The sequence below is a fragment of the Betta splendens genome, chromosome 14, assembly GCF_900634795.4.
Source record: "Betta splendens chromosome 14, fBetSpl5.4, whole genome shotgun sequence".
In the NCBI taxonomy this organism is placed as follows: Eukaryota; Metazoa; Chordata; class Actinopteri; order Anabantiformes; family Osphronemidae; genus Betta; species Betta splendens.
The window spans coordinates 8,519,971-8,534,967 of NC_040894.2; the positions used below are offsets into that span (position 1 = coordinate 8,519,971).

Sequence of the window (14,997 nt, forward strand, 5' to 3'; positions counted from 1 at the left end):
GCAGCTTGTTTACCCACCTTTTTGTTCCCGTGTGTGACAGTTGCTTTATTTAGAGCGTAGGAGGTATTGACAAAGTCTCCTCCTGACAGGTTTGTCTGATCTGTTAATATGTTGTTTTGGCTGCCAGAGGTCAGCGGGGAGGTTTCTGGTAACAGGTGAACCTGGAAATGATTTAGGCGATGAATTGTGGGATTTTTGCCATTCGTTAAACCTGGTTTTGCATAAAACGCTGCGTTTGGCAGTTCTCTCAGTTCTCTCAGAAATCCCGCTGCTCCTCAGGCTCATAAAGTGGTGAGTGAGCATTAATTGATGTCGCCTGTTTGCTCTCTTGTTAACTAGCCTGGGAATTAGCCTCTGTTGTCTTAGCTTAACCTGAAGCATGCCTCCGGATGAGGCAGAGCACACGCCTCCCGACCCGAGCGGGGGAGTTGTGTAACGAGCCGGAGTTGTGAAATCTCGTTTGGTGGCAAACGGCCTGTTGCGCGTCAGTCAGTGGCGCGGCTCTGTTCGCGCTGCGCGACACGAGCGTCGCGCCGCTGAGGCCGCGGCGCCGCGGCGCTGAGGGGCTTCCGAATGGAAACGTCCGTCATGTTCTGACGCCAGGTACCCGGTCCCAGCCCCACGTCTCACACGCCGCTCTGCTGCTCGAACCCCGCCCCCCACTGTGCATGCACCGCTCTCCTTCCTGGTGAGAGGACTTCGGCCCAAACATATATCTCTTCACTCTGGGGGTTCAAGTGCAGATACATGACATGTCGGGCCATTCCAAGAACCTGAGTCAACGCATAAACAACTCCTACGCTACGTCAAGGAAATATTTATCTTTGCTCATAGAACTTCTTGAGATAGTGTCAACACTTCTTAGAGACACAATTACGTTTGTGGATGGAAAACTAAGAGTCCTCATGGAAAAGCAAGTGTATAATGCAGGTGAAGATGAGAATACTTGTCCAGATGTAGGAATATCTCACACATAACAGCCACCAGTTCGTATGAAATATTGATGTTGTCTTGGATTTAAATAGTCATTATTTGCATGTTGCAGCACACAGAGAGTTAAGGGCTTTTGTTCTTTTGTTTCATTTCGCAGTAACCACTACGATAACTCCAGACTCAGGCCACACCAAAAGATGCAACGACACAGATAAATCCTACTGTGTGAACGGCGGCGAGTGTTTCTTCATAGAGGGTGTTGATCAGCTCTCCTGCAAGTGAGTTATCTCCCTGGTTGACTTGAATGTTGTTTTGTTTTGCACTGTGTCACACATTTTAAACTTTGTAATATTCATCCATGTCCTAACTACAGACTTTTACCCTGGTGCCTATTTTTCTGATAGCGCTTGATCCCCATGCTTTTTTTTCCCCAGCAACAGCAGCTACGCATCACTGGAAAATGCTGCCAGTCTGCTTAACTACCCACCTGTTGTGTATTTTAACACTAATAATGGAGGGAAGCGGCGGTGTGCTCATCCTTTTAAGCTGTGTTTAGTGTACAGGCAGGCTGCACATTAAAAGCCCTTTCAAAATGTCATGAGGCACTGGTTTAAAAGTGAGCAAATATTTATGCGTGTTAGAGGCCCCCAATGAGGTAAACCGAATCACTGCTTACATTAGAGGTCCTTGGAAGAGGGGATCAAGACCTACATGTGAAGTGTTGGTGGAACCATGTATCTCTGCTTTTCAGGAAGAACCGGTTGACATTGAACTGCTTCTTTTTTTCTAGCTTTGACATTTAGAATTTCAACCTTTGGGGAAATTACTAGAAAAAATTACCGTTTGAAAGAAACTGTGATTTGTTGTTTTTCCTATTTTGTTGGAACTTTAACAAATGTTTTTGTTTAGAGATAATGAATTTACCCCATTATTATTTTCTAATATTATCATTTTTAATATTCTGGTTCCCACTATTTAAATGTAATTGTCTTTGAAAGCATAACTCAACACAGAGTATGCACAGTATCCCTTGTAATGGTTGTCGGACATTATGGCCCAATGACGGGGCTTCCTCTCCCCGTCTGCCCACAAACTGATGCCTGACGAGCCACAAGAACATGGCTGCAACAGCCGTTCAATACGCTGTGTACAAATTGGAGGCAGCAATAACTCAATTGCTGCGGCTAATTCACTCACAGCCGGGGCACGGGTCCAGAAAAGTTGGATAATGCAGTGAAGGCCTGCAGGGATTTGTTGCCCCACAGCCATTTCATTCAATATAGGCCAGGCTTCAGTGGGTATTACTCACTTGCTAAACAAGTCCTGAAGACAGCTAGCCATGCTTTTATAGCCAGCGCCTTCACTTTGACGCAGAAACTTTGGAGCCACGTTAGGTTAATAAATCAGCCGCAGTAAGTAACTCAGTGGAGGAGGCATATTTTTTGGACGCGTCAGCTGTGAACGTATGGGTCCACGGGCTGCTATTTACTCAGGTGAGCGCTGCGGATCTCGCGCTGAAGGGGATTTGTTTTCCGAAGAGCTAAACAACAGCCCATCCGACGCAGTCAAATGAGAACTTTCAATAAATAAATAACGTCTGGCTCGTGTCAGCGCGCTGTACAGTTTCAGGACATTTTTAATTCAAATCTTCCAAAGCCTTTTCCCCCGTTTAGATGTCGCGTGTTTATTTAGGATCAAACGATAATGAGCGGCGACGACGACGGCTTCAGATAAAAGCGTGATCACGCGGAGGATGTTTTGCACTGGTCTAATTTGTAAATGATGTGGTGACACGCCGTGGTCTAGGTGCTGATATCCCCCAGTTAAACACCATCAGTCAGGATGAGTGATGGAACGCTGGATGTTATGCTGCTCCTGGGAGGCACCAGTAAATCACCAGCAATGACCCTCGTTGGACTGGTGGTCCAGTCGAGGCGGCCGCTGGAATGCCGGTGCCCCTAAAAGACCAACTGCTCATCCTAATGGGATTATAATGAGGAAATGAGGAAGCGCTAGTCTGTCTTCAGTTACCGCAGCAGAGAGTCGCATGGGAGGAAGCTCGTCCCGTCTCCGCCCGCGCTTTCCCACCGAGAGACATATTTTACATATTTAAATGATTTTTATTATAGTGCAGGAAATAAAAAGTTAGGCTTCCATTTCCTTGTGCTTTGATGCCTTTACTGCACCTTGCTGTCCAGTGTTGGCTTGTGAACATGTTTGCAGGTCCTAAGTGCTCCCAACAGGCCGGAGGAGGAGAACGCGTCCCGCTCTCGATCCTGACGCTGGGGTTCAAAGAGAGCGAGACCTGCTGCTGGAGCCACGGACGCCGTTTAACCCTTTCTGTTCCCGGATCTGTGTCGTTTTATGCTTTGAGTAACCTGAATGTGTCACGTACTGTACAGTGCGTTGCTGTAGCCGACGAGCGCATCCGCGCGGCTTCGTCCTGTGTGTGTGTGTGTGTGTGTGTGTGTGTGTGTGTGTGTGTGTGTGTGTGTGTGTGTGTGTGTGTGTGTGTGTGTGTGTGTGTGTGTGTGTGTGTGTGTGTGTGTGTGTGTGTGTGTGTGTGTGAGGGCGTGTAAATCCATAACCGTGCATCTCACTTCCTGTGTTTTTCTCCTCATAACACTTGTCCACTCTTTCCCAGATGTCTCCCCGGATACTTTGGCCCTCGATGCTTACAGACCGAGCCGCAGCGGTTGTCCATGCCCAATCCAAGTATGTTCACTTGATATGAGCAGCTGAGAACAGAGACACAGTTGTCACTGGATTACCTCTGTGGACTCCAGCTGCCCCCCCCCACCCCCCCACCCCCTGCTCCACTCTCCCAAGTTTCTTCCTCTTTCTCCTCCTCTTTTTCCCTCTCAGGTCAACACGCAATGAGCTGCGCACTCCACCATGCACACAATGGTGCCATCCATGGGAACACTCTGCTTCTGCTGTTTGTAGTTGTGCTGTTGTTCTAATTCTGTTTCTCTGCCTCTCCCCCCCCCCCCCCCCCTCCCCCCTTCCTCAAATTCTTCTACAAACACTCTCCTTTTTCACTCCACCCTTGCTCTCTCTCCCTCTCTCTCTCTCTCTCTCTCTCCCTCCTTCTCTCTGACTCATTCTCCTTCTCACTCATCCACCACCCTTCTCCTCCCTCTCTTCCTGTGGCTTTGTTTCTTTCCATCAGGTGTCCGAATGACTTTACTGGTGATCGCTGTCAAACCTACGTTATGGCCAGTTTCTACCGTATGTCAATTTCCTCTTCTGTCACTCTGTCAGACTGTCCTTGTGTGATGCGTGCATGCTGGGTGTAGAGCGACTGCAGTGATGTCCTGTAGTTACCTAATAGTTTTGTCTTAGCCTCCTCTGATGACTCATTTACAATCTGGCATGTTTTGGTGGAGTCTGTTATTCTGCTTGGCCTGCATGCGATACAATGCGTCCTTCAGCTCTCGGCATAACGCACATTAGGTTAAGCAGTAAGTTTAAAAATGTAACAACAACAAGGCCAATGGATAAAGTCCCGCTAACACAGTTGATTTATGCATGACCAGCTGCATGCACAAATACCAAAACCCAACCTTTGGTTCGCTGGCTAACAATGCTTGTTTGTGCAATGGGCTGAAAACCGGAGCTTGTATGATCTTATTAGAGCAGATCCATGGATGGAAAGCCAGGCTGAACCCTTTGCATTTACTAACACACACTAATCCACTCGGGTAGATTACACTGTAACTTTGCAGCACAATGAGCTGAAGGTTCATCTGATTTTTAGAATATATTTATCATACCTGCAAAATAAATGTATGCATTAATATTCAGTGTCTTATGACAAAAACGTTCCAAGGTCCAATTCCTTTTAAATTCAGTGTTCTCGCATGTGTTACACCTGTTTAAACTAGAACACACAGTACGTGCACATACAAGCAGGATCCATAACTTGCAGTACAGTAAGAACATGCTAACCTGTTAAACAGGGCAAAGCATTTGACATTCACATCCATCAACAGCGACCTCACACGAAAACCTGTACTGTACTAGCGACCGCGAGCCCGCACGCGTCACAGGTGCCGGAAGGACTCGCCGCCAGAGTTAACCGGAACATTGGTCAGATTGCGTGTGTTGCAAGCACACGTTTCTTCAGGAGTAGCAACAAAATGGTGCTCCGGAGCAGATGTCCTCACAGAGTTCACACGCTGTGCCAGATTGCCGTGTGGAGCAGCTTTGTTAGCCCGGGGTAAGACTTGTCAACCCCGCACCAATCCACACGGCAACATCAGCAAACACATCCATCAACTGCAGAATTACACCCAGATTAGATGAAGGTTTGTGGAGAGCTGCGGCTTGATGGATCTTGCCCTGAAGGTCTTGTGCTTTGAAACCCATCTACGTGGTCTTAAACTGCTTCTTTACATTATCAACTTGTTACTTGCAGGCTTCATTGTTTAGACCACAGTATTACAGGACCCGCTCTGATTACTGCTCAGGTATCATCAAACATAAACAACTTACTGTAGGTCTCATCTATGTTGGACTTTGTTCTCTGCGGAAAGTATATCCTGTATAATGATATAGAATTAAATATGAAGTCTATAATTTATCTCCGATAACAACTGAGAGCCTCTTGGTATTGTAGCGTATGTGTTAGCTCAGTGTATTTAAAAGCACATGTGGTTACAATTCCTGTTTAACTTGAGGAATAAGTGGCCGCGTCTGCTTTTGGCCGGCGCTATCTTATCCTGTAGACTTCTACAGCTCTCATACTGTTTGTTATACGCTGGCTCGGAGTTCAAGACCAAAACCCCCTTCTTAACTACGAGTAATTTCATCTCGCATTAGCTCGTAACGCAGCCCGCTTGAAATTGCCTGTTGTTTTGGCAGGGCCAAAGTGTGGGAGCACTCGGGCCTACACTTGCTCACTGTCTCTGCACTCTGTTTAGCTTCAGCGCAGCTGTGCAACTGCATCACAGGCAGCATTTATTTCCACTTCTCATCCAAACACACGGACACAGACCCAGCTTTGATTACTCGGTTTACATGTTTAATTCAGTGACCTGATTATTTACCGGCTTAACAGATGCCAGGTTTTAAAGATCATGATGAAAACGCTGGGATTTGTTGAAAACAATCCGCATTTTTACTCGCACGCTAACGATAAAAGTGCTCTGCGTCCTGTCACGAGACAGAGGAACATGTAGACTTACAATATACTGCACGCGCTCAGAACATGATTTATAACCCATGGTTTTTATCACTATGACCTTTAACCTGTTATTGCTTCCAATAAGCAGATCAGGTTCATGAAAAGCACATGATGATAAATGTAGAGGGTGAGCTGCACTCGTCATACACACCAGTCACAGAGCATATTTTACATTTTCCGTTATCTATATACCAGAATAAATCATTCCTTTTTCTCAAACAGCAGACACACACATACACGCACTCCTTAGCTAAAGACCCACCTCCTGGATGGGGCGCCTCCCATCCCCATGAGATACGGCAGAGAAGGAGGATGGCTTCAGCTCAGCCATAAGGCCTTGGCTTAACAAGAGCATGTTGTCATAAGAACAGCTGGGAGTTGCTTCAACCCAAGTAAAGCAAGCGAGCTGCCAGAGATACGGGCTCAGCTGGTTGGTGCATCCTCCCTATGGCCTCGCTCTGCCATATAGTATGAAGTCCAACTATAATTCACTCTGTTTCAGTGCGATGGGCCAGATGCAGTAGAGATGCAATCATTTAACCGGCTCGTAACAGACAGTGTAGGGTTTTTAGGGAGACGTAAGCTAAAGGTAAAGTCAGCACATGACTTACAGTATCTCCCCCCACTGTGAACCTAATACGTCTGATTCCCATTAGGATGTTTCATTCGCTTATGTAACAAACAGGTGCTCTCTGGGTGGAGACGCACAGCAGCTAGTGAAGCATCCAGAGCCATAAAATAGATCATTCATAAAAATAAAACACAAGAACGCCCCAGTCGTGCGGTTCTGTAGCTGTGTGTGTTGCATGCTCTGACTGCGCCGCTCTCACAATTACTGTACTGACAAGTGTTTCCGTCTCAATTGCTGTAATGCTTATTTGTATTTGCAGCGGTTAGAACGTGTCACTCTCTTAATCTGGTCTTTTGTTTCTTGTCCCCCCCCCCCACCTCCCTCCTTCTTGCAACTGTCAACCCTCTGCAATGGCAGAGCATCTTGGGATTGAATTTATGGGTATGGAACAAAGTTTTGATTCACATGCTCCCATTCCCTCTGTGGTGTGAACTGTAAATCACGTTGTCCATCAATTAACCAATGGCTCGATGGGTCGTACCATAACTCAATGACAAACCCGTCGGTCAGTGCACAGTAATTGACTTACCATCAAACATTAACATGGATGCAGTCACCTGTACCTTTGACAGTGTGACAGTAAAGCAGAGCAATTAACTGAGTTTAACTGAGCATATTTTTTCCCCCATTTTGGACTGATTTTAGTTTTTCTTTCCGTAACAAGCACGATGTATCATGTAGATGCCAGATGTCTTTCCTCAGTCTTCATCTCTAACTAGCCGGCCCTCTTAGCTTCATGACTCCATTGTCCCTCTCTCCCTTTGTCATGCCATCCCTTTCTTTGTATCCATGTGTGATCCTGTCCGTGTCCCTTGCATCACGCCGTCGTTAGCGTAGCTGAAACGAAGCTGTGATTCCTCTGTGTTCCTGTTTAAAGGATCTTTTAAGGATGCTGTAATGGGAGCATGCTAAGCTAGATTTAGAAACACAGGCCTGTTTTCGTCCTCTCGCTTCCTTCCATCTCCATCTGCTGTAATCTCTTGTTTGCTTCTGTCTTTTCCAGAAAAGTGCTGTGATGGTTGAGCGTATAAAGAAATTTAGTACCAAGACATAGTGTGGTGTCATACCTCCACCAGTATAATTCCCTGTGTTGATAATTCATCAGCAGCATATGAGTGCCATCTTACCCAGTTCGCTACTATAAATAAACGGATCCCAGTGATTTATATGTGGTGACACAAATTGGCAAGTGGAGGTAAAATGGCTGAGGGTGAATGCGAGCAGGAAACCTCTGACGGACGGAGTTGTACAAATTCAATTTGCGTCATTACATTATTCATCAGGCACCACGCTACCTCTTTGCTCCGTCACTTCCCTTGGGGAAACAGAATCTAGCTCAACATTACACGCACGCGCTTCTCTGGAAAAGCAACAACATTGCTCCAATTTCATCTTTAACAATGTTTGATTTAGAGGTTTCTTAAATGATTATGTGTTAAGATCAATATGTTTCCTAAATACCTGAGCAGATGAAGACTTGTGCAGCAGTACAGTTAAAGTGCAGCAGTAACTTTACCTGTACCCCCTCACCTACAGGCTGGGCTCATTATAGTCTTATGTATAATTTGAAAGTGCTTCGTGAACACGTTTGCTCAAATCAACCCTCCGCTGACCCCCTGCCCCCGCCCACGCTGCCTTACTGCAGCCCGGGAGCAAGCTCCTCTGTTGCATTTGAGATTCTATGAGGACTGTGGAGTGAGTTGTCAGCGAAGCTTCGTGCTGCTCAGGATTTAGCGAGCGACAAGGAAAAGAATGTAAATGTGCAGAGGAGAAGTGAGAACCTGCACCTTTGAGAGACTGATTTTCTTTTCCCTCTTATCTCTCTGGCTCTGTGTGCGTGTGCGTTTGTGTGTGCGTGTGTGTTGACAGAGGCAGAGGAACTCTACCAGAAGAGAGTCCTGACAATCACGGGTATTTGTGTGGCTCTGCTGGTGGTGGGCATCGTGTGTGTGGTTGCCTATTGTAAAACCAAGTAAGTGAAATGACTTTTGCACCTTTCGCGCCTCGTGTCATTTTTCACGGCACCGTAAGCACAGATAAGCGAGTGAACACTGGGTCCTGCTCAACAGGAAACAAAGAAAGAAGATGCACAATCATCTGCGACAGAACATGTGTCCAGAACATCCCAATCGTAACCTTGCTAATGGACCCAATCACCCAGGACCAGGCCCAGAGGAAATCCCTATGGTAGATGTAAGTATACGCACGCAGATGTGCACCAAATGGTTTTATGCTTGGTTATATAACCTTTTTTTCCCCCATATTTCTTCATCTGCCGACGTTTTATTTGTTCTTTGGACACAGTACATATCAAAGAATGTCCCCCCAACTGAACGAGTCATACGGCCGGCGACAGAGGGATCTTTTCCTGCCAGCCATGCCTCTTCCAGATCTCACAACTCTTCCACACGAGCCCATTCGTCAACTCACAGGTAAGCGTTGACGAATCTCAGCTGGTTAAATCACAGCCTCTGGAAAGTGTCAAATCGATTGCCAAGCTTCTTTTTTTAGGGGAAGCGTGTGATGTATGCCTGTTAACAACCTTTTTTCATATTTTTTTTTATTGTCAGACATGAGGAGCGGACATGGAGCCTGGAACACTCTGAAAGTGTCCTCTCCGACTCGCCGGGCATGATGTCATCATCTGTGGGGACCAGTAAATGCAGCAGTCCCGCGTGCATGGAGGCGCGGGCGCGGCGCGCCGCTCACTGTGGCTACTCCGAGCCCCGGCGGCCAGGCCTGCAGTACGGAGACTCCTTCGACTCGCTGGGGGACTCGCCGCACAGCGACAGGTGGGGGGCGCGGGCCGGCGCGGCTCATTCGGCATTGGGTTTGTTGTGGACATTTTGAGAAGTCTCCTCTCTCTGCTGGTTCTCTCTCAGCCTCGAGAGGCCAGTCAGGGCACTCTGAGAGACTCAGTGGAAAGTGACACACAGCAGGCATGGTGATGAAATACACTCAGGTAGGCAAGCGTGAGAAACAGTGCTTATTTAAATAGGAGGTGTTTGCATACGGCTGCTGTACGTTCCCCCTCTGGCCACCGGGGCTGGTTCCAGGGTTGGCGCATCTCTGGCCTTGGTTGGCCTAGTGAGGTAGTCTCGTATGTAGTCTTGTGGGGGCTCTGATGCCTAAAAACGATTTTAGGCATTCACGCAACGCTTAAAAGCATTCAGTCCCATAAGCCCAACCCCACGCTGGCCCGAGCTGCACTGTACGTAACTGTGACTGAATGCAGCGTTCCCCTTAACGGAACACCTAAAGCGAACAAAGGCCTGAATCAGAACTTCTCTTTGATCATCGTGAAAAAGCGTCCCTAGGAGCAGGTAGTTTTCATTTCAAATGATGTGCAGAGCCTTTGAGTGTTTCTGGTGACGGCGCAGATGTTCTGGTTTGAAGAACTCTAATGAGGATGGGATCCCACTCTTGCCTTCTTGAGTAAGTCCAGCGCAGGTTCTCCTTCAGCTGATATATTATTAACTCTTGCGCAAGGTCGTCTTAGAGGAGTGATCACGTACAGTGAGTGCCGGGCTCCATGTGGGAAGGTCCCAGGTAAGAAGAGAAGCGGTCACTGGGTCAGAGTGGAGAAAATTAGTCCTCCAGCTGTTTTTTTGCTTCAACGCACTTTCACTTTGGAGTTGCAGCATTTTCTCTGCAGCTTAATCTCAAATGCGATCTAAATCACGCGATCTTGGAAAGGGGCTTGAGCCGAGCGCTAGAAGTGATGCTGGGTTGGCAGTGGCTCTGTGATTAAATAACATCTGAGCAAAATGACCAGTGTCTAATGCATAACCAGGCAAGACGCGTCTTGTCGTCTTAAGATGAAAACAAGTCCAGGACTCAGCGAGCACGTGTGCATGAGCGGGGCCTTGGCCGTTAGCTGTTCTGCGGAGGCAGATTGCATAACAACGTCCCATCAGAGTCATCCCAGGTAACGAATGGCTCCTCCGTTGGGCCGGCAGCTTCGGCGTGAGCTGATTCAGCAGAGCTGTGTGAAAAGCGTTGTGGGTTCCTGAAGACAATAACAGTCAGTGGTTTCCTAGCGTACATGTAAATAAAGCGGTTCTCACGTTAGCTGTGAGTGCGAGTTCAGCTGCTGTACCTGAATGGATGGCAGAGTCTGCCGTTTGGTAGCTAGCTAAAGAGCGGCTAGCTAGCAGTTAGAAGCTAACTGCTGCTTCCTCGGCCGGGCCTCGGTTTGAACTGTCCCAGAAGCCTTGGCCATCGTCCTATTGAACACGATGCCTGTTAAAGCCTCCCATTGATTTGTCGACGCTCTCTGTTGTGGTTCTGGCTTCTTCCTACTGAGCTCTCTCCTCCCGTCTGCTTCTACCACAGATACGTGTCTGCCCTGACAACACCAGCCCGCCTCTCCCCAGTGGATTTCCATTACTCCTTGCCCCCACAGGTGCCTACCTTCCAGATCACATCTCCCAACGCCAGCCACGCCATGTCCCTCCCCCCCGCCGTCCACAACCCCTACCCCCCGGAGGACGACCAGCCTCTGCTGCGCCGCTACCAGGTGCCCCTCCACGACGCCCAGTGCCAGGAGCCTTACCGGCAGCAGCGCCGCACCTATCTCAACGACAGCAGAGGGAGCCTGCCCTCCAGCCCCTACCGGCTGGCCGAGGACGAGGACTATGAGACCACCCAGGAGTACCTCTCCTCTCGGGAGCAACCAAAGAGAAGCGGGTCCGGCGGAGCCGGCGGCAGGCGCTGGCGGAGGTCCAGACTGAACGGCCACGTGGCCCCGCGGGGGTACGAGGCATCCCGGGAGTACGGGTCACGGAGCTGCCTAACGGATAGCGAGTCGGAGGAGGACGGCGAGAGCACGCCCTTCCTCAGTATGCAGAACATGAACGCCGAGCCCTCCACCATCTACAGGCCAGCGGACAGTCGGACTTCTCACTCGTCGGGGCGGCACAGTGGGAACATGCACACGAGACTTACACACTCACACTCCAAACCGGACAATACACCCCATTAAAGAGTGAAAATGAACCAACGAAAATCAATATAGTATAGACATACATCTATAAGAAATATTTTTATTTTATATAACTGACATATATTCTAAACAAATGAAATATTTATTTTCATTTTAGCAAAAGTTGTCTACTAGTTAACAGCAAAGACTTTTTTATAGGGAAAACTCTATTTATATGTAAATTTTGATTTACAGCATAAAAAGATGTGCCAGTTTTTTCACGACGTAAAAATAGAGTAATATTGTGGTGCCTTTTGCTGTATGCCGATGCCAGAGGGCCAGTGGAGGTTTTTGTAGCCTTTCTTATATGGACGCCTCATTTTTTATACACATTTATGTTTGATTTTCCTCTCTGGTTTCCTGTTTGACTTTCCTTTCCGAGTTGCATTCTATGAGGAGTCTCACGCGACTGGAACATAAGCCCTTTCCATGTCACGCAATATAAACCATTTCAACATAAAGCGTATGTTTACATTAATCTGATTCGCCTGTAGGGTCTGTGTTTCGGGATTTAATAGGACGCCTAATGAATATAATGTAAATCCTTTTTTGCCCTCTGACTGTCTACCAAGAAAACGAGTGGGTCAGCGACTGTGTGTGAGTGTGTTTGTGTATGCGTCTTGCTTGCATGTATTTGTGATCGTTAGGTGAATTTCATAGTTGCTCGTGGTACCATCACACACGTGGGTCCGGCCCGAGTGCAGGTGGACACGTGAAGCTGCTGTAGGGTCGTATGTTATGCAGGTCATTGCTTGGTGTGTTTACAGCTATTCGGGCCACACCCCCCCAGTAACCCTTTTGTTTCCCAACAGGCTTTTTTACACCTTAGCCTGTTAGGAGTCTGACACACACTGAGCCGCTTGGCACAGGTTGACCCTTTGCCATCGGAGGTGGTGGCAAAACTACTAAAGATTGCATCTGTTTCCACTCATCCCACGCCTCATCACCTGTCTGTGTCCATTCTGTTTTGTGGCTGAAGGGCCACACAGTGTCTCAGGATTTTCACCCCCCCCAAAACTCACACACACACACACACACCCTCCCTCCATCCTCCCTCTTTAAACCCCGTTCACCCACTTCCTCAAGTGAATGTCTACCTAAGACCGAGGCCCTCGGCTGTCGAGGGCCTTAACGTTAACATCCACTCCACCAGTTTCCTGAATGCTCCCATGCAGAGAGTAGAAAAGCCAAGTGGAAGCAGCTCAGTGGCGAATGTGCTCGACAATAGAAATGAAATAGCTGTGAAACTTTGGAGGATCATATAATGCAAAAATATGCAAACTTTATATTTTGCTGTTACATCATTTTCTAAGAGACGACTGTAGTGTGTTGTGTGTGAAAACCTATGTGATGCCTATAGTGTATAATGAACTATCATGATATAAATGCATATTTACAGTACGTGGAGTTATTTTTTAAAACCATTATGCAGCCATCTATTATGTTGTCAGCCTTTCTTGTTTACATACTCATGTCCATTGAATGATTGTGTCCATTAATTATTTTGTCACTTGTTTTAGACTGCTCCACTTTACATGCACACGTCCGAATAATAATGTCACATAGCATCCAAATAGCACCTCCTCCGATAGTACTGTGTACTGCTTCGTCTTGTTGACAGGTCTAGTCATTTCAAATATCCAGTACATCAATAAAAATGATTTTAAAAAGTCAACAGAATCATTTAAACCCGTCTGTCCTCAATCGGAGAATGAGTAGATATTTAAAGGGTATTGTAATGTTTTGGGTGAGAGGGGACGGTTCACGATGTCCATCACAGCTTGTTAGAAATGATCCAGATGCGGAATTATCAGATGATTATTGCTCAAATAAATTAAATTATTCAAAGATCTGCAATTGTATCTGCTACAGTGCTGTCAATGCACAGTGCTCTTGTTTTGGTCACACGTCACCTGGATCTGATTTTGTGCACCTCTGTTTAAGTGTGACGCCCCCTCACTTTGCCAGTCCTCTCACCCACTCTACACGCTACTAGTCACGCCCTGATGCTCTTTTCTCTTTGGTTTTAAGACCAGACCCCCCCCCCCCAGCCCGAGCCAACCCCCACACCCAACCCCACCCTCGCTTGAAAAATGTTTGAACACCTCTCCTCTGCATGTCCTTGTGGTCAAGGTTAGATGGGTGCATGGTTAAAAAAAAAAAAAGCAGCAGACAATTCTTTTTCAGTCAGTGAAAGTGTATTTCATTTAACATTAAGCAATAAAAGAGAACCTTTCCCCATGTCATCCCTGAAATATGCTAGAAAAAAAGAAACCTGCGAGATTGTCATAGATTGTAAAATACAATGAATCCACTTGTTCATATGAGAAAATAAATCTTTATTCATATCATTTTATGATGTAGTTATTTCTGTAGAAGGATTTTTTTCTGCATTTGCATTAATCTTTTATCTTGGTCATCTTGAATAGTGCACATAAGTCAGATTGTAAAACAAGAGCTGTTTAATATGGTGATCTGGGCTTTTTAATATTAACAACCTGCCTTGAATGGAAGTTGTGCTCTGATCATTCATATGCTGAGTATCACACGTAACTCAGCCTAAACTCTGTAATAGAGCTAAACATGAGAAAAATACAGCTCTGGTTTAATAAAATATTGGTTTACAGCTCTCTTCAATTCGTAGTATTAATATCCAACCTCACATTACTCTAAATATACAACAGGAAAAAAAAAACAATTATTGCTTACAAAGGTATATTTTGGTTTACATATTAAAATAAAATCTTTCAAAATAACAATGAACCGATTGAGCTGATCAAATAAGTGTGACATGTCGTAACGTAATTAAAAACTTTATTGCGTTTGTTTATTATTTATTATTTGTTACTATAATCTGTCGCATTAGCCTTGATTCGCCACCAGATGGCGACACAGCGATGAATTCCAAGCTCTAGATCCCCATTTTTAAGAACATTTTTTAAAAATTAGGGAGGAGAATTGACACAGATTCTAAAAATCTAAGTAGAAGAAGGGAGAAAAAAAACTCTTAATCCTTCAGGTCAAAACTCAGCTCATCACTTTTGGGTGCTTAATGACTTAAAGGTCCCTGTTACTGAAGTAAACTAAAACCTGAACGGATTAAATACCACATTTATTCTCTCCGTACAGATTTGCTGTTTGATTACTGACCTGCATTTGGGATCAATCTGCTGACATGTTCTTGTTAAAAACAGTTGATCAAAGGAAACGATGAGCTCAGGGCTGGTTGGACCTGGACCCAAGTGAAACAAGACCCTGGGA

The 14,997-nt window shown here is 46.3% G+C and overlaps 1 protein-coding gene across 10 annotated transcripts in view; it reads left to right on the forward strand.

The window, feature by feature from the left end:
* The window catches only part of nrg2a (neuregulin 2a), a 57,637-nt gene extending 43,550 nt beyond the window's left edge, over positions 1 to 14,087 (forward strand). For 7 of the 10 annotated variants that reach the window (XM_041073847.2, XM_055502103.1, XM_055502100.1 and 4 more), the window contains 8 exons: positions 1,091 to 1,211; positions 4,106 to 4,164; positions 7,110 to 7,133; positions 8,622 to 8,724; positions 8,822 to 8,945; positions 9,057 to 9,184; positions 9,323 to 9,544; positions 11,088 to 14,087. In XM_041073847.2, coding sequence (XP_040929781.1) covers positions 1,091 to 1,211; positions 4,106 to 4,164; positions 7,110 to 7,133; positions 8,622 to 8,724; positions 8,822 to 8,945; positions 9,057 to 9,184; positions 9,323 to 9,544; positions 11,088 to 11,736 — 1,430 coding nt within the window. In that variant the 3' untranslated portion in view covers positions 11,737 to 14,087. Of the gene's footprint in view, positions 1 to 1,090; positions 1,212 to 3,577; positions 3,649 to 4,105; positions 4,165 to 7,109; positions 7,134 to 8,621; positions 8,725 to 8,821; positions 8,946 to 9,056; positions 9,185 to 9,322; positions 9,545 to 11,087 lie in introns of all 10 variants that reach the window. The other 3 variants (XM_029174130.3, XM_041073848.2, XM_055502101.1) reach the window with 2 other exon arrangements.
* The last annotated feature ends 910 nt before the right edge of the window (positions 14,088 to 14,997 follow it).